Source organism: Geotrypetes seraphini, chromosome 3 (genome assembly GCF_902459505.1).
Source record: "Geotrypetes seraphini chromosome 3, aGeoSer1.1, whole genome shotgun sequence".
Taxonomy (NCBI): Eukaryota; Metazoa; Chordata; class Amphibia; order Gymnophiona; family Dermophiidae; genus Geotrypetes; species Geotrypetes seraphini.
This window is the reverse complement of record NC_047086.1, coordinates 162,780,390-162,800,013: the sequence shown is the minus strand read 5'-3', so window position 1 is coordinate 162,800,013 and position 19,624 is coordinate 162,780,390. Positions and strand designations below refer to the sequence as shown.

The 19,624-nt window shown below is 42.1% G+C and overlaps 1 protein-coding gene across 4 annotated transcripts in view; it reads left to right on the top strand.

The window, feature by feature from the left end:
• The window catches only part of NCOA7 (nuclear receptor coactivator 7), a 351,548-nt gene that overhangs the window by 40,560 nt on the left and 291,364 nt on the right, over window positions 1–19,624 (top strand). For 3 of the 4 annotated variants that reach the window (XM_033936068.1, XM_033936069.1, XM_033936067.1), the window contains one exon: window positions 1,649–1,793. In XM_033936068.1, the coding sequence (XP_033791959.1) occupies window positions 1,744–1,793 (50 nt within the window). In that variant the 5' untranslated portion in view covers window positions 1,649–1,743. Of the gene's footprint in view, window positions 1–423; window positions 548–1,648; window positions 1,794–19,624 lie in introns of those variants that run through there. The other variant, XM_033936070.1, reaches the window with a different exon arrangement.

The window sequence follows — 19,624 nt, the reverse complement described above, 5'->3', positions numbered from 1 at the left end:
TTATCATTTCTATAGTGCTGCTACACATACGCAGTGATGTACATTAAAACATTCAGGAGACAGTCCCTGCTCAGTAGAGCTTCCAATCTAATCAGACAAACAGAACAAGTAGGAGGTCAGGGAGTTTCTCAGGTATGGGTACTTTACAAGTGAATGGGGGTTAGAAGTTAAAAGCAACCTCAAAAAAATAGGCTTTTATCCTGGATTTAAATACTGCCAGGGATGAAGCTTGACGTACTGATGTGGTCTGTTCCAGGCATGTGGTGCAGCAAGAGAGAAAGCAAGGGATGTGTCTTTTCAACCAATGATATAGTCTTTATTGAGAAAGTAATGAACCATTGGTTGAAAAGACACCTCCCTTGCCTTTTTTGTTTGATAGTCTATAATCTAAGGCGAGGTGTTCTTCTGCCTGTCTGTTTGCAGCAAGAGAGAAAGAATGTATTCTGGAGTTGGCAGTAGAGGATGCCAACAAGAACCCCATGAAAAAGGCCCCGCTACAATAGAATGCCTAAAAAGGACTTTAACTATTTAGAAACCGCCAAAGGAGGTAAAAGTCCTTTCTGTATGTTTTTGTTATTTACAGCAAGTGCTATTTTATCCCAGATCACTACCAAAATTGAGTCTGTATTGAAATAGATGAATTTTTGGATGCAGCAATTTAAACTTAAACTCAATTCGGACAAAACAAAGTTTTTTGTGGCATCAGCTTGCAAAATTTCCCACGAACCTTCCATCAGTACAAATTCAACATCGTACGTAATCCATCCAACGATGAAAATACTAGGAGTGGTTCTAGATCAGCACCTCACCATGAAAAATCAGATAGATGCAGAGGTACGCAAAAGTTATTTTACCTTATAGAAACTACGAACAATCGGACCATATTTTGAATTTGCTGCTTTTAGACTTTTGGTTCAATCTTTACTACTGCAATATTGTCTATCTGACAATCACTATGAAAGAGCTGGCGAGATTATTACTGATACAGAACACAGCAGTCAGATTGATCTATGAAGAAGTATGACCATGTTATGTCGTTTTATTGTGAGCTGCATTGGCTCCCAATGGAGGCCCATGTACTGTTTAAGCTGGGTTGCTTTTGTTATAAGGCTTTATATGGTACAGCTCCTCTCTATTTGGTTAACAGATTCTCAATAGCCTCATTCAGACATAGCAGGACAACTCATGCCCTGTTTAATTTTCCCTCTGTACAGGGATGTAAAAGTAAGAAATTTCTCAGTCACACTTTAGCGTTTCAGGTAGCTTCCCACAACAAAGATTTTCGACCACTGCTGCTTATAAACATTTTAGAACATAGCTGAAGACTTATCTCTTTTCTAAGTATTTGGCTAATTAACTTATTCCATCTTCCAGATTATGTTTACTGTTTATAATCTTCGGTTACGTGGTTAATAAGCACAATGTTATGTTATAAGTCTCTGGTCCCACCTCCCTGCACGTTGGCAATTTGCTGAACTTGATCATGTTTGTTTACCTCCTGGCATGACTGTAGCACATGACTTGCTCTTTCAAGTTAGACTTTATCTCTGACCTGGCTCGAGCTGTGTGACAGCCTTACCTGCCCTGAGTGGTGTTCAGCTCTTCTTGTCTGAGTGGTGAACTTGCCTCATTTCAATTTTTGATCCAGGGGGACAACACGCAGAGATGAGACAGTGAAGACAAACGGATCCAAAACAGAGGATTAGAGGGGACCCTTGCACTCTGCACTTTTTCCTCGGGGCCATGGACACTAAAGAAGAGAAGAAGGAGCGGAGGCAAGGCTATTTTGCTCGGTAAGCATGCCTGTCGCTGTTCCCATGCAGTAATACTTTCATTCTTAATTTTGTTTCAGTAGTAGAGAAATGGAGAATTCCGAGATTTGGTTACTAGAAGTAGGCTTGCCTCGTTCAATGCTAAGTGGAAAGGCAGTAAAGAATGCAATCAATGTGCTCTGTTACCTAGCGGTTCATAATTACATTTTGTCTATGGTTCAGAATGTGGAGGGTAATTTTTATAACATGGTGCTAAGGCTGTCAGGATGTGTATTTATTTATTTTTAAAATTTATATACCGTTTAAACCTAAACTGTTTACATATCGTTACATATATAATTCAATAAGACAAATAAAATCAAACAAACATTAACATATAATCATCAGAAAATCACGTAAAGTGCCCATCAAAAGACAATCACAAAGATCAGTTCCTAGAAAAATGCATTAACAAATAACTGTGTTTTTAATAGTTTTCTGAAATTACCCTTGTCATAACATTTTCGTAATTGATCGACAAGTGAGTTCCACAATTTGACCCCTGCACAGCATATGTAGATGCATATGTTGTGACTTTTATAAAAGACGTGGTCCCCAAGCTGACAAGGATTAAAAATTGAGATGTTATTAAAAGTTAAAATTAAAATACTGTACTTGTTAAGTAAAAATAGGAAACTTGTGAAATTATTGACCTATGATGAGAGTAGAGGACAACTCTCACATGCTATGAAGAAATGGAGCTAGTGAGTGGTACTGCTGAGGTCTTTTAAAATTGTAAATTTATGGGGGAACCAGATTGCTGTATTGCTGGATTATTTTGAACATCCCTGGTCCATAAGAGCCAGAGCTGAATTGTTTCATAAAGGTAACATATCTTAGCCACTTATTATTATTATCCCCTATGGCAGAGGTCCACAACCCAGCCTGTTTTTTTTCAGGATTTTCATAATGAATATGTATGAGATCGGTTTCCATTCACTGCTTCCATTGCATGCATATAGATTTCATACATATTCATTGTGAAAATCCTGAAAACCAAGCTGGGTTGTGGAACTCAGGACTGGGCTTGAGGTCCCTTGCCCTATGGGTCTGATTTTATAACAGGCTGCTTTTGTGAGAAGTCCAAAAAAGCAATAACTGTCTGTGTGCCTTTATAAAGCAGAAACCTAGAACTTTCCCCCCATAGCATGCAAACACCAACATACACAGTTACCTGTTCCAAAAAAGAGTGTAAATGTGTGCCTGTGCTCATGTATTTTATAAAATATACTAGTCTTTAAGCCCGTTACATTAACGGGTGCTAGAAAGCAGCCCCCTTTCCCTCTCCCCCTCCAGTTCCTCCCTAACTATCTCTCCATAGCCCCCCTTCTGTCTTCCCCCACTAAGCAAAATGATCTGCCTCCCAGCACACCCCTCCCCCCGAAGCAGCCCCCTTTCCCTCTACCCCTCCAATTCCTCCCTGACAGTGTCTCCGTGGTCCCCATTCTGTCTCCCCTCCCAAGCAAAGCTGTCTGCCTCCCAGCACACCCCTCCCCCCCAAAGCAGACCCCTTTCCCTCTACCCCTCCAATTCCTCCCTGACTGTCTCTCCGTGGCCCCCCATTTTGTCTCCCCCCCCAAGCAAAGCTATCTACCTCCCAGCACACCCCTCCCCCAAATCAGACCCCTTTCCCTCTTCCCCTCCAGTTCTTCCCTGACTGTGTCTCCGTGGCCCCCCTTCTGTCTCCCCCCCAAGCAAAGCTGTCTGCCTCCAAGCACACCCCTCCCCCAAAGCAGGCCCCTTTCCCTCTTCCTTCTTCCCAGTTCCTCCCTGTCTCTTCGTGGCCCACCCGATTTTCTCTTCTCGCGGTCTGGCCAGCTCCCCTAGTCCCTTGCCGCCGCCGCCGCCACCCCCTTCCCTTCCCGCGGTCGACAAACCTCTTGGCTCGAGCAGCGGACGCAGCACTGTAAATACGCTGCTTCGCGGCCTCTACTGCCCCGATTTGCTCTTCCGTGTCTCTGATGACGTCATCAGAGACACGGAAGAGCAAATCGGGGCAGTAGAGGCCGCGAAGCAGCGTGTTTACAGTGCTGCATCCGCTGCTCGAGCCAAGAGGTTTGTCGACCGCGGGAAGGGAAGGGAAGGGGGTGGCGGTGGCGATGGCGGCAAGGGACTAAGGTAGCTGGCCAGACCACGAGAAGAGAAAATAGGGTGGGAGGCTCAACGGGGATTGGGGGGGAGGGGCGAAGACGACGACGAAGACTGAGCCCTTGCTTTCTCCCTAGCTCCCAGTGCCCTACTGGTCTGTACACCGCGATCTGGAGAGCAGGGAGTCCAACGGTTGCAGCTGGGAAGCAGTAAGGCTCGGGACTCGCGCATGCGCACGTCTGCAAAGCCACGGACATACATCTCACAGAACAGGGATTTCAGATCACGCAGATCTGAGTGCGCATGCGCATCTAGCGTTTTATTATATTAGATGTGTACATTCCTACTCTGCTTTGGGAAACTCAGCCACAGATCACTTAAGAGTAGGCAAACGCTTTCTCCAAATGTACTTTCTATGCAGTCATGCAGACAGCTAGGTTTGCCAGTTAAATAACTTTTGAACACACCTTCAAAGTGTATTTGATCATCATACATGAACACTGCTATAGAGATCTGAACAGCAAATGCTGAAGTCCATATGGAATTCAGTTCAGTATTATTTATTTTCATGTTATATGTTGCTAAGATGTATTTTTAGGAGGGAAAGAGAATGAGATTTGATATACCACCTTTCTGTAGTTACAATCAAAACTGTTTACAAATTATGAAACCTGGGGCAATGGCGGCTTAGATGACCTGCTCAGAGTCACAAGGAGGTGCAGTGGGACGAGCCTGGTTCTCAGATCACTGCATTAACCATTGGGCTACTCGTCCACTCCATTTTAGTATTGCTTTGCAGTCCATTATTGGCATGGTATATCAGAAACTTGTGAGGGGAGTTTCCTCAGAGCATTGAATGCCATTGGCATTACAATTAACGCTTTCTTTCTGCTATTTTCTTCTAAATCTCCCTTCCACAAAAAAATCTTCAATCCAGAAGTTTTCCACTCCATGCTCACCTTTCTAGGTGTAAAAACTTGGAATGACCTTACTGAAATGACCAGGACGGAACCTAACAACACTATATTCTGGAAGAAACTGAAAACTCATCTATTTGACACTTAATCACCTGTATCCTCTCCACCCCTCTCCCTCCCCCCTCCTACCCTCCTCTTCTCCCACCCCTCCTTCCCCTTCTCCTTCCTTGCCCCCCTCTTTAAGTTGCTTTGAGCCTACCTAGGTACGAGCGACGCAGAAATAGAAGATTAGATTAGATTAGATTTTGTAAGTTTTAGACATTTATATTTGGATGAAGTAGATTTTACAAATCTGCCTATGTGGTTGAAAATGTACAGAGAAAGCAAATTTTATTAATAGACAGTGGGGGAAAATTAAGATGTGTAAAGGGAGCATCTCCTTACCTGAATAGAAAATGTATCCCCCAAATTCTATAAATGACACCCAAAATTAGGTGCACATTTACAGAATAGGGCCAGCTATATGTGTAACTTAATTTGCTAATTAATGTTAAATTAACACTTTAATTGGCGAGAAGAACAAATAATCAGCATCAACAAGCCCTAATTGGCACTAATTGTAGTTACGTGCATATCTGACTGACTTCTTTATTCCATAAACTGAGCGCATAATTTTTGTGGTGCATCGCTGCAAGGGAGGGTATGGGCAGTACAGAGGCATGCCAATCAATTAGGCATGATGTTCTGGAATACTGTCGTTTATGTGCTTAACTGCCAATGCTTTGGCACTCCAATCAATTAAGGCAACCAGGGTACTGCAACTCAGAAATGGGAGATCAGTAAAAGGCACTACATATAAATAAACATAGACTAACTCCTGTCTATTGAAAATAACTATAGTCTCAGTAGATTGATCAAATACTTTCTTGTACGCTCAGAGATAAGAAACTCTAATGGGGAGTTCACCATCCAGTCATTGCGAGGGGGTGTTATCACCCCCATTAGAGTTTCATATCTCTGAGCGTACAAGAAAGTATTTGATCAATCTACTGAGACTATAGTTCTTTTCATTAGACAGGAGTCAGTCTATGTTTATCTATATGTAGTGCTTTGGCACTAGCATTTACACCAGCCTTTGACATGGCATGAGTGCTTGCACTTAAGGTTGGGCAGGAAAATGCAAACTTAGGCTAATACTATGCATGTAATTGGCATGGTAGAATTTGTGCTTAAGTGCAATACCATTGGACGCTATCTTTGGGTGACCTTTATTGAATTTTCCACTATATGTTTCTGTATAGACCAGTGAAGGTGGATCTGTTACAACTGGTTCCCAGTACAGTGAATTAAATCCTGCTGAAACTGCCATTCATCAAGCTGCCAATCTATTTGGTTGGCACTCAGGAAACATAGAAACATGACAGCAGATGAATGTCAATTGGCACATCCAGTCTGTCTATCCACAGCATCTACTATCTCCTCTCCCTAAGAGATCTCACGTGCCTGTTCTACGCTTTCTTGAATTCAGAAAGTCTTTGTCTCCACTGGGAGACTTTTCCACGCATTCACCACCCCTTCTAGAAAAAGTATTTCCTTAGATAGCTCCTCTTAACCTCATTTTATGCCCTCTCACTCTGGAATTTCCTTTCAATTGAAAGAGACTCGCCTCATGTGTATGTATATATGCCACATAGGTATTTAAACATCTTTATCATATCTCCCCTCTCCTGTCTTTCCTACATATTGAGATCTTTAAGTCTGTTCCCATACTCTTTATGACATAGACCACCAAGGATATTATCAGCCTTCCTCTGGACCAAATCCATCCTGTTTATATCTTTTTGAAAGTGCAGTCTCCAGAATTGTACACAATATTCTAAATAAGGTCTCACTAGAGTCTTATGGGCATCAAGGCTTCCTTTTCCTACTGGCCATTCCTCACCCAAGCATCCTTCTAGCTTTTGCTGTCGCCTTTTCAACCTGTTTGGCAGGAGGAGGGTGTTTATGAGCAACTTGAAAAACTGAAGGTGGACAAAGCGATGGGACCAGACGGGATCCATCCCAGGATACTAAGGGAGCTCAGAGAGGTTCTGGCGAGTCCTATTAAAGACTTGTTCAACAAATCTCTGGAGACGGGAGTGATTCCTGGGGATTGGAGGAGAGTGGATGTGGTCCCTATTCATAAAAGTGGTCACAGGGATGAAGCAGGAAACCAGAGGCCGGTGAGCCTCACTTCAGTTGTTGGAAAAATAATGGAAGTTTTGTTGAAAGAAAGGATAGTGAATCTAATGGGTTACAGGATCCGAGGCAACATGGCTTTATAAAAGGTAAATCTTGCCAAACGAACCTGATTGAATTTTTTGATTGGGTGACCAGAGAGCTGGATCGAGGACATATGCTAGATGTAATTTACTTGGATTTCAGCAAAGCCTTTGATACAGTAAGTTCCTCATAGGAGGCTGTTGAACAAACTTGAAGGGCTGAAGTTAGGACCCAAAGTGGTGAACTGGGTCAGAAACTGGCTGTCGGACAGATGCCAGAGGTTGGTGGTTAATGGAAGTCGCTCGAAGGAAGGAAAGGTGAGTAGTGGAGTCCCTCAGGGTTCGGAGCTGGGGCCAGTCCTGTTCAATATGTTTGTGAGTGACATTGCTGAAGGGTTAGAAGGAAAAGTGTGCCTTTTTGCAGATGATACCAAGATTTGTAACAGAGTAGACACCGAAGAGGGAGTGGAAAATATGAAAAAGGATCTGCAAAAGTTAGAGGAATGGTCTAATGCCTGGCAACTAAAATTCAATGCAAAGAAATGCAGAGTAATGCATTTGGGGATTAATAATAGGAAGGAACTGTATATGCTGGGAGGAGAGAAGCTGATATGCACAGACGGGGAGAGGGACCTTGGAGTGATAGTGTCTGATGATCTAAAGGCGAAAAAACAGTGTGACAAGGTAGTGGCTGCTGCCAGAAGGATGCTGGGTTGTATAAAGAGAGGCGTAGTCAGTAGAAGGAAGAAGGTGTTGATGCCCCTGTACAGGTCATTGGTAAAGCCCCACTTGAAGTATTGTGTTCAGTTTTGGAGACCGTATCTGGCGAAGGACGTAAGAAGACTTGAGGCAGTCCAGAGGAGGGCGACGAAAATGATAGGAGGCTTGTGCCAGAGGAAGTATGAGGAGAGACTGGAAGCCCTGAATATGTATACCCTAGAGGAAAGGAGAGACAGGGGAGATATGATTCAGGCGTTCAAATACTTGAAAAGTATTAACGTAGAACAAAATCTTTTTCAGAGAAAGGAAAATGGTAAAACCAGAGGAAAAAATGGATCACTCCTGTACCCACTACCCCACAAACAAAAAGGTAGGCCCTGGAAGGGGCCTACTGCTAGGGAGGAGGATGTCCTGGAGGAGCCTGTTGGGGGAGAGGGGTGTTTGGACTGGGTCCACTTGGGGGGGGGAGTCTGGGAGGGGGCCTTTATTCAGTCAGGTGGAGGGGAGGGGCAAAAATGAGGTCAGGTCATTTTTGTTTTCGGTTTTGTATGAAATTGAGTGGCCAGTTTTGGCCCCATATTTCGGTTTCAGCTGAAACTGAAGGTATTGTTTTTTATCAGCCTCTAATCAGAATCAGATCTCCTGATGACCAGTCCTTCCTCTTACATTAGTGGATTGTTGTGCCTCAGGGCAGCTGTGAATCAGACTGGCAACTCCTTATTAGCTCAGTCTTTTGGGGAACAGGCAACCCTTGTGCTTATCTTTCCATTTTCTTTGACTCAGCAGGGAACCAAGGGTTCTGTGAGCCTGAAAGTGGGGTGTCAAGTCAGTACAGTTTTATATCCACTTTTTACTGGACCTTCCTGGGGGAAACAAAAAAAAAAGTTCCTTCCTGAACTCAGAATATAATATTTTTCTTCAAACTCCCAAGCTTTCAGGTAATTGGGCCACTTTCTCAGAATAGACAACCTACTGTTCCGATTTGATTTGCACCTGCCTGGAGCAGAGGACCCAAAACATTCATTTGACATTGCTATATGTGTGTATTTGGGTGTATGTATCTGTTGTCACAGGGAGAGTAGCGCAGAGCCATCTAAAAAGCTTGTGTGCCCTAAGCAGACCCAGAAATGGACCTATATTCCTTGCCCAGATGGAGATAGGGCATCCCAAACCCACAAGAATGACAGGGAGGTGGGCAAAATTAAAAATTCTCAAGCTGATAGAAGGGGGTTAGCTGTCAAACCAAACCTTGGGTTTCAGTATCCCAGGGGAGGGAAAAGGGAGCAATACCTGAGCCCATAGAGATGAATAGCCAAGCTAGATACACAGCTGAAACCACTGAAAGAAAAGTAAAGCCTTATCAGGCAGTGTCCCCTTACACCCTGGGGAAAGAGGAACTTAAATACAAGCAGAAGGCTTGCAATGGGAAGGACTTAGGGGAGCGTTTCAGTTTTCAGGAGAAGGGAGACCTAGAAATGCTGGGCACTGCTTAGAGTGATAGGGAGACCTCACTAGAACAGACCCTTCCCATGGAAGTGGCTTTAGAGTGTGGAAATAATCTTCAGAATGGGGACGGAGAAGAGGTTCCCATGGAAATGTTGATTGCCAAGTAAAGGTTGGGAACTGAGAAACTGCAATGTATTACTGTTAGCTTTAAATGGAAAACTGCTTGTTCTCGTGCAATGTGAAAGCTTACCGTAGTTTATATCCAGAGAGGGGAGGGGTTAGAAGCACTGAAACCTATTTAGTACAGGCTGGTGGGAACTGTTACAACTATGGGAATAATTCTGTACCCTTCTGCTCTGACCTGGGGTGTTATCTGATTAAGCCAGTAAGGAAGAGTGCTGTACACAAAGCAGATAGCCAAATAAGTGATTTGGGAAATGAAATTTTGTTAGTTCTGAACTGTAAATACGAACTCCTGTCCTTGGAAAGAACCTGGAAGATTGATTTGTGAAGCACCTGGTGCCATGAACTGCTATTACCAGAAAGGGGAAAAGACCTTTTATAACTGTTCCAGTTCTGCATAGTGTAGAGTGATTTGGGGTTCTCCCCCCCCCCCCCTGATGGTTTGAATTTAAAAGTGATTCTTTTGAACTGTTTTGGATTTAAAGGTGATCCTTCTGGACTGTAAATGAATACTGGCAATCCCCACCGCTCTGCTGGGAGGGGGGGGGGCAAGTTTTGTTGTTGGTTGTTGGTTTTTTTTTTTTCAAAAGAAAGAAACTGTTGAACCTAAGCCTTGGACCGTTCTGACAATTATTTTGAGGTTCACAGTGAAAGAGTAATCACATGCTTGCTCAGCTGTCCCGAAGCTTGCATGACGGCTGGCGGCACGCTGTGTGTATCTCTGTTTGACCTGGAGAGGAAATCTCCATGGTGCAGTTGCCAAACATTCCATTGGTTTAGAAAGAATAATAACATTTAAACCAAGTGTGATATGTCTGTCTGTTATAGGAGTAATTTTGTAAAGCTTTTTTTATGGTTAAGCTTTGTTTACATAAACTAATCTCTAGAGGAATAAATAATTATACTCTGTGATGATGATCTATGTAAATTTCAATAATCACAGCTCTTATAGCAAGTAACTAATATATAAATAATGCTCTTATTAAAATGTGAAGTGCTCAGACCTTATAACCTGTGTTTTTTAGTGTAATCACCAAAACGAGGTTAACAAGGGGACCATCATTGCCTTCACTGTCCCCCGACCACCTGCATTATATAAACAAACTTTCAACGTAATTTGTTCATAATGATGAAAAATGTACTTATCTTTGCCAGGTGGTAGTTGATGATGTTAAACCTCGTTCAAACAAACGTGAACCAAGTGGTGTGACATTAACAAATTTTTTCTCTATGTGTGCGATTCAATTTATGGTCCCTGTCCCCCCGACCCAGGTTTCGTCTCTTCGTCAGGGAGGGACATTAATGCTAGAGAAAATCAATAAAAACAATAAACTTCTTTATTATAACTACTATTGTTAAAAGATCCAAATTAGTGTCTTAAAGATTACTCGTAATCTTACAATGATAAATATTATGTGAGAATTATATAACAAATATCGATAAATCTACATACCTATTACTGGCTCACTAGGATTAGACCGGACCAAAGAGTGGGAGAACTAAAATCCAGAGACCGGGATTGTGATTTTATAGGTAAAACAACCGGAACTAATGAAATGAATCCAACCGGAAATGAGATCAAACAGAAAATGTCATAGCGTTCGCCATTGCTTTATATTAATAGCCATTCAATATCTGAATTTAGGCCATCTGGGGTAAGGGTGCACCAATTGTAAATAAAACGCTGTTCCTTCTGAATCAATACTCGCGCAAGATCACCTTGATATTGTTTTATATGTATCAACACTGTGTATTGAAGATCTTCCAGCGTGTGTGCTTCGCTCAACCAATGAGGAACTAAAGGGGCGGTAATGCGTTTTGTACGAATGCTGCTCAAGTGTTCTATGATACGAGTTTTAATTTTACGGGATGTTTGTCCTATATATATTTTGGAACAAGGACACTGAATATAATAGATCACTCCTTTGGAGTCGCATGTTGTGTCAGTGTTTAATATAAACTTATGACCACCTGAAAAAGGGATTGTCACTTGAGCAGCATTCATAACATGATTACAAACTTTACATTTGCCACATGGTTGGTGAGGCAACTTCCGTGTGGTAGAAATGTCAAACTTTTTGTGTTTTAATTTCTCGCCCAAATTGGGGCCTCTCGAGAAAGCAAATTTAGGTCTTTGGGTGAGCGAAGGATGACTTTGAAGTATTGGCCAATATTTTAAAATGATGTGTTTGATCGCATTACTACTGCCAGTATATGGCATAACACAAACAGTGTCTGACTCTGATCTTTCTCTATTATTTGGTAACATCAACCAAGGACGATGGCAGTTTTTCGCCCTCTTCCACGCTCTTCTTATTATTTTTCCAGGGTACCCGCGATCTCTAAATTTTTCATATAACTCTGATGCTTGTTTATTAAAATCATCTTCACTTGAGCAAATTCTTCTTAAACGTAAGAATTGGCCTACCGGTATACCATTCCTTAAAGCTCTTGGATGAAAACTTCCATACTATAACAGCGAGTTTCTATCTGACGGTTTTTTGTACAGGGAGGTAGAAATTTGATTACCATATTTATAAACCATGATATCCAAAAATGATATCTGATGTTGATTATATTGGTATGTAAATGTAATATTGGGATCTTTATGATTAATGTCTCCTAAAAAGCTTTTCAAATCATCAATATGATGGGGGACAGGGACCATAAATTGAATCGCACACATAGAGAAAAAATTTTTTAATGTCACACCACTTGGTTCACGTTTGTTTGAACGAGGTTTAACATCATCAACTACCACCTGACAAAGATAAGTACATTTTTCATCATTATGAACAAATTACGTTGAAAGTTTGTTTATATAATGCAGGTGGTCGGGGGACAGTGAAGGCAATGATGGTCCCCTTGTTAACCTCGTTTTGGTGATTACACTAAAAAACACAGGTTATAAGGTCTGAGCACTTCACATTTTAATAAGAGCATTATTTATATATTAGTTACTTGCTATAAGAGCTGTGATTATTGAAATTTATTAAGCTTTGTTTACATGCAGAAAAGAATTTATAAAGTTGCACAGCTGCTTCTGTGTATGAAGGGTATATGCGCACATTTACAGTTGCACCTTTTTTTCAGAGCAGGTGTAAATAGGTGCATGGGCATTTGCCCACAGTTGGGGTTGGTTCTGGGAGTCTGTTTTATATTTAAACAACGTAGTGCCAAGGCAACAGATATTGCCATGTTTCTCCACCACTAGGAGGACGTACACCCATACATATATCAACCAGTAGGAACTATACTGTTAAGTCACTAGGAGGGAGATCCGTAGAACTCTGGCACTGTAATTTCAAAAAGATTTGGGGGCCATTGATTGCATATTCTAATGATTACATTACATTACATTACATTACATTACAGATTTCTATTCCGCTTGTGCCTTGCGGTTCTAAGCGGATTACAATTTAAGAGACTGGACAAATTCAGGAATATTACAGTACATAGAATCAGGAATGTATCAAGTTACAATTGTTAGTCTGGAAGTTTCCAGGGGAAATTTGGAGCACGTAGTAGATAAATCGTAGGTTGATGAAGTGAGTTGTACAATGTTTAGGTATATTTATGGAGGGGTGTTCGTGTGTGTAATTTCTAGTGCTATGTTGAGGTTAAGATGAAGGAAAGTGTTTTTTGAAGAGATGAGTTTTGATTTCTTTTCGGAATTCTTTTATGTCTATTGATTTGATCAGTAGATTGGAAATGGTAGTGTCAATTCTTGCTGCCTGAGTGGCTAAAAGGCTGTCGTATAGTTTCTTACGTCGTGTACCTTTGAGAGGAGGGTAAGTGAATAGGTTTTGAGTTCTCCTTAGTCTGTGTGAGCGATTACGGTGTAGTCTTTTGTTTAGGTAGCTGGGTGCCGTTCCGTGTGTTACTTTGTATAGTAGACAGTAGAATTTGAACTGGGATCTTGCTTTTATTGGTAGCCAGTGTGAGTCAAGGTAAGCATTTGTGATGTGGTCAAATTTGCTGAGGGAGTAGATGAGTCTGAGGGCTGTGTTCTGAACTGTCTGTAATTGTTTTTTCATGTAGTTTGGGCATGATAGGTAAAGGCTGTTGCAGTAATCTACTATGCTTAGTACTAGGGATTGAACTACTATCTTGTATTGATCCTTGATGAAGAATTTTCTTATTTTTCGTAGATTACGCATTGTGAAGAATGCTCTTTGGATGATTTTGTGGATTTGGGTCTGCATTGTGCAATTTCTGTCTAGTTGAATTCCTAGGATCTTGAGTGTGCTTTGCATTGGGTACTTGATTGTGTTTAATTCCAGTTCTGTGCATGATGGGTTTTTTTCCTTCTCTAATAGTAGGAATTTAGTTTTTTCCGAGTTCAGTTTCAGTTTATGACTTGACATCCATTTTTCTATCGTTTCCATTATTATTTTCAGGTGGTTTGTTGATGAGGGGTCTTGTATGTTGAAGGGGATGAGAATTGTTATATCATCCGCATAGCTGAATGATATTGTGTTTAGGGCGTCTAGGGTAATGCCGAGGGATGCTATGAAGAGGTTGAATAATATAGGAGATAGTGGCGATCCTTGTGGTACTCCACATGGGTTTGACCATGGGTCGGATAGATGCTCTTTTGACTTGACTCTGTATGTTCGAGTTTTAAGGAAGCCTTGGAACCAGTTGTGAACATTACCAGAGATTCCTATTGCGTCTAATGTCTGGAGTAGTGTGGGGTGGTCAACTAGGTCAAATGCGGCAGAGAGATCGAGTTGAATGAGAAGTAGTTTGTTTCCTTTGCTAAGGTGTTGTCGGGCTGTGTCTAATAGTGATATCAGTAGAGTTTCTGTGCTATGGTTAGATCTGAATCCAGATTGGGATGGATGCAGTATGTGATGGTCTTCAAGGAAGTTGGAGAGATATTGTGCGACTAGGCCTTCTGTTAGTTTGATGTATAGTGGGATTGAGGCGATTGGTCTGTAGTTTGTAGGATTGTCTATAGGACCTTTGGGATCTTTTAGGATAGGAGTAATTATGATTTCTCCTAGTTCTGGTGGGAAGTGACCTTCCCTTAGTGTAGTTTGAAGCCATAGTGTGAGGGTGGCTTTAAATTTGGTGGAGGCTGTAGTTAGTAAGTACGGGGGACAGTTGTTCAGGTCACATGATGATTTGCTGTATTTTTTGTAGAGCTTGTCCACATCTGACCATTGTATCTTTGGGAAGGTATTCCAGATCCTGTCTGCTGGTATTGCTTCATCTACTGTGGGATTGATTTGTATTTCTTCTAAGTTGGTTCGTGAATTGTTGAATGTGGATCTGGTTGTGATGATTTTGTTTTTGAAATAGTCCGCTAATTGGGTGGCTGTGGGAGTTTGGTTTCCTTGGGTGGCGAGAAATGGTTTGGTGTCGGTGAGGTTTCTTACAATGTCAAAAAGTTTTTTAGTGTCTGGTTTTTCTGTGCCAATGAGTTTAGAGTAGAAGTTTTTTCGTTTTTCCTTCAGTTTGGTATTGTATAGTTTGAGTTGGATTTTCCATTCATCTTTGGTAAGATTTTGTTTCTGTTTTTTCCATGACCTTTCTAGTTGTCTGCATTTCCTTTTTAATTGTAAGAGTTCGTCGTCGAACCATTTATTGGATGGTCTGTCTATTTTGTATTTGTTTTTTATTGGAGCTAGTTCGTTTAGTGTGGTTTCACTGAGGGTCCGCCAACTGTTTATGAAGTCTTTGGGGTTATTGGGGTCTATTTCGGGGTCAACTGTGTTCCAGAATGTGGTATGTTCGATTTTCGGTCTGATCTTGATGTGCGATTTTTTTGGGATGGGTTTGCTGTTATTTTGAGCCCAATTGATAGTGAATGAATATTTGTAATGGTCTGACCAGAGGGTGGGGTGCCAGGACCCGTTTGAGATGTGAATTTTTTGTGTGTTTTGGTTTGGAGGTGAGTAAGCTGCTATATCAAGTTGATGACCTTTTTCGTGAGTGGGTTCTGGGTTGAGAATTTGGTAGGATAGGGAATTGAGGTATGAGAGTATATCTGTTGCTTGTTTGGATGATTGATCTTCTAAGTGGAGATTTAAGTCTCCAAGGATCAAGTTGTGTGTGGAGGAGAGAGAGTTCTGGAAGATGAATTCTTCAAGTTCTTGTTTTGAGGTGTTCCATTTGCCTGGAGTAATGTAGCAAAGAAGACAATTCAGATTTCCGGTTAGTGATTTGTCAGATATTTGGCAGGCTAGCAGATCTAGGTAAGGGGTGGAGTACTTGGTTAGGACATCAATGTTGAGATTGTTTTTTATTATGATTACTAAACCTCCTCCTCTTTTGTTTTCTCTGCATACTAATTCTAGTTTATATCCTTTGGGGCAGAATTCTGTAATGCATGGATCTGAATCCGAGGTGAGCCATGTTTCGGTTAGGAAGAGGCAGCCTAGATTATCTTTGATCAGCCAGTCCTTGATTAATTCTGCCTTTGGGCTAATGGATCTGATGTTCATATATGTGCAATCTATTGTGGTGAATTTTGTGGTGGGGGTAGTGGTTGTGTTGATGATGGTTCTTGGTGAAGATTGGTATTTTTGTGTGATTGTGCTGGGCTTTGGTGGTGGTCTTTTTCCCCAGATAGTGGGAATGTTAGCTTGGCTGGATGGACATGGAGTTAGTGTTCTAGGGGTGTAGAATATTCTGGTTTGTTGAACAGGTCTGTGCGTTGTTGTTAGGATAGGGATGGTGCGGATTTGGTAACCTGCTGTTTTCCATTTTGCTATAAATGTGGCAGTTAGTATGATGACAAGGATGAGTTTTGGCGTATGCAATGCCATTTTTTTTTTTTTTTTGTGAGGTCTGTGGTTTAGTAAGCTATTAGTGTTGATCGTAAGAGTGGATGTATGTGATGAGCTTCCTGTTCTTGGTGAGGGGGTTCCGAGTTATTTTGCTCACCACTTTAATGAATTTGGGCCCGAAAGTGATTGAGCGCCGCTGGCGCTGTGGTTCAGTGTTGGGTCCGCCGCTGGTCGTGGAGAGGGGCGGAGCAGGGCTCCCACGCGCCTCTCCACTGGATCACCGAGGGGGCCCGAAGGAGAATGTGCGCCGCTGGCGCTGTGGTTCAGTGCTGGGTCCGCCGCTGGTCTTGGAGAGGGGCGGAGCAGGGCTCCCACGCGCCTCTCCGCTGGATCACCGAGGGGGCCCGAAGGAGAATGTGCGCCGCTGGCGCTGTGGTTCAGTGCTGGGTCCGCCGCTGGTCTTGGAGAGGGGCGGAGCAGGGCTCCCACGCGCCTCTCCGCTGGATCACCGAGGGGGCCCGAAGGAGAATGTGCGCCGCTGGCGCTGTGGTTCAGTGCTGGGTCCGCCGCTGGTCTTGGAGAGGGGCGGAGCAGGGCTCCCACGCGCCTCTCTGCTGGATCACCGAGGGGGCCCGAAGGAGAATGTGCGCCGCTGGCGCTGTGGTTCAGTGCTGGGTCCGCCGCTGGTCTTGGAGAGGGGCGGAGCAGGGCTCCCACGCGCCTCTCCGCTGGATCACCGAGGGGGCCCGAAGGAGAATGTGCGCCGCTGGCGCTGTGGTTCAGTGCTGGGTCCGCCACTGGTCTTGGAGAGGGGCGGAGCAGGGCTCCCACGCGCCTCTCCACTGGATTAGACACCTTGGACACCTTTTTATTACATAGGACTATATTTAATGTGGGGATGGGGAGGTATGTTATGTGATTTAACGGGTTTATTCCTGATGAATGGGATGGGTGGGGGAGGGGTCTTTTTTATATGCATTTGACAATAATTGTTAGAATGTCAAGTGATTTGTACAAATTATTTGATTGAATATTGTACGCTTGTTGCAAGAGTTAAAACTGAATAAAGAATTTTTTTTTTTAAAAAAGAAAACTCTGCCAGAAAACAGCAGATGTAATACCGATTTTAATTTAGTGACCAATGCTCAATACTAATAGCGGTATGCAAATTATATGCATACTGCTAGTGTTGAGCATTGGTTAGTAAAGGGGTCGGAAGAATCCTGGCACATGCAGGTAAACAACAAAAATTTTCCTTGATTTACTCGGGAAACAAAAGATACCCACAATGCTGGCGTTAAGGTCTAGCGCGCGCTATTCTGCATGTTAAAGCCCTAACGTGGCTTAATAAAAGGAGCCCTAAATCAGCAAGTTTTGCCAAAGCCTGATATGAGTCAAATAGATTTGTATCTTGTGTAGTCGTTACAGATTGTGTTTGTGTATCTATGAGAGGACTTTGAGTGTTTCCATTAATTTACTTACCACAGACGTCAGACTTACTGGCCTACATCTCCTCCTAGGCTTACCTTTTTGTTAGTGGGGTACTGGACACAGGAGTGATCCACTCAACTCCCATGCAGGGCTGGCTTCTTCTTCAAAATGACTGCCTGGACTTCTCGCAAGATTGCCGCTGGATATTTTGGCAGCCATTTTGGAAAGAGTCACCCCTGCACAGGAGCAAATGGATCACTCCTGTACCCACTACCCCACCAAGAAAAAGGTAGGCCCTGCTAGGGAGGAGGATGTCCTGGAGGAGCCTGTTGGGGGAGAGGGGTGTTTCTCCTAGATTGTGGTGTAGTAATTACCAAAGCTTCCTTGGGTTTTTGCTTAGTGATCCCAAAGTTACATAATAGTCTTATCTAGTAGTAAGTCATAGGTGCATGAAAACTCCCTCTATGAACTCTTACTGTGATGTAAATGAGTGCTTTTGGCTCTGTTGTGGACTTGGCTGTGTACTGTGTGTGAGAGGCTTAATTTTGCCATTGAAAAAAGAAGTTTAGTACCGGTGGATCCTTTCCAATTATGTCCTCTGGTGCTAGAGCTAAGCATTTTGCTTCCTTTTTCAGCGTTTTGTATTTTGAACTTTTATAATTCATATTTCTATATAAAAAGTATTATAAAAATGAATTAAAAAGTTTAAATATATAAAAAAGAATGAAAAAGTATTACTGTGCACAGTAATGGGGGTTCCCCCCTTTAGATCTTTTTACATTGTGTTGTGGGTGTGAGTTTTTTGCCCATGATAAGAAACAGAATGCCAGCTGTGAATCATCAATGATTGCTGCATGCTAAAACGTTTTTGAGGCTTTTTCTCCACTTATTTTAAATTTCAATGTTGGATCTTAGAGAGGTAACCCACTGCTGGTGAGTGACATTTTTTGCAATTTTTAGGTTTTACTGTCACTACATTTTTGATCTTGAGATATGTTTAAATACCTACATGGCATAAAATGCGCGTGAGGCGAGTCTCTTTCATTTGAAAAGAAGCTGTGGAATGAGAGGGCATAGGACAAAGTTAAGAGGTGATACGCTCAAGAGTAATCTAAGAAATTACTTTTTTACAGAAAGGGTGGTAGATGCGTGAAATAGGCTCCCAGTAGAGGTGATAGAGATAAAGACTGGGATCTTTTTAGGGAGAGGAGATAGTGCAGGCTGTAGGTGGGCAGACTGGATGGGCCATTTGGCCTTTATCTGCCATCATATTTCTGTGTTTCTCTGTTTCTTTCCAACATTCTTTTGATTGGAAACAATAAAAAGGACTTAAATTGGAGGTACTGGCACTTACAGCTCTTACTTTCTTGTTTTCTGTTAATTCAGATTAGGGTTTTTTTGGGGGGGGAGTGTTAATTAATATACTGTGTAAAGTCTTAATGTAAACCACATTGAGCCCTCTTTTGCAGGGATGTTGTGGTATATAAAATGAATGATTAGATTAGATAGAGATTTTTGATGCTTATTTTTATGTTTATGCTTATTTTGGCACTTAATATACCACCTTTATGTCAAAGTAAGCAAAGCTTACTGTTTACAGTTCTACAATTAGGGATTTTGTCGTATTGGAGAGGGAGGATTACTGAAATGTGTTTCTTGCAAATGTGCACTTGTTGTTCCAGACAACACTGCCTAGCAAAAATTAAATCCCGGAGCTTCCGGATTTCACTGCTTACCACTATCGGGGTGATTCATCAAGTTGCTTTCTCTTAGACACAGAATGGGAATAAGAGCCTTAGTGAAGCATTCCCAAGTGTATGCATTAATGGACTTGCAGGAGATCTTCTTAAAAAAAGTGTGGTCTCAAGGGTTTATAGGGTAAGAGGTACAACCTAAAAATAACTATAAAGATTTATAACTCATTCCCCAAAGCACACAGAGCAGGATATAACAGCATACATACTGTTGTCTCATAATCATGACAAAAAAACAGAAAAAAAGCAAGTTAGGAAAGCATGGCTTATGGAATT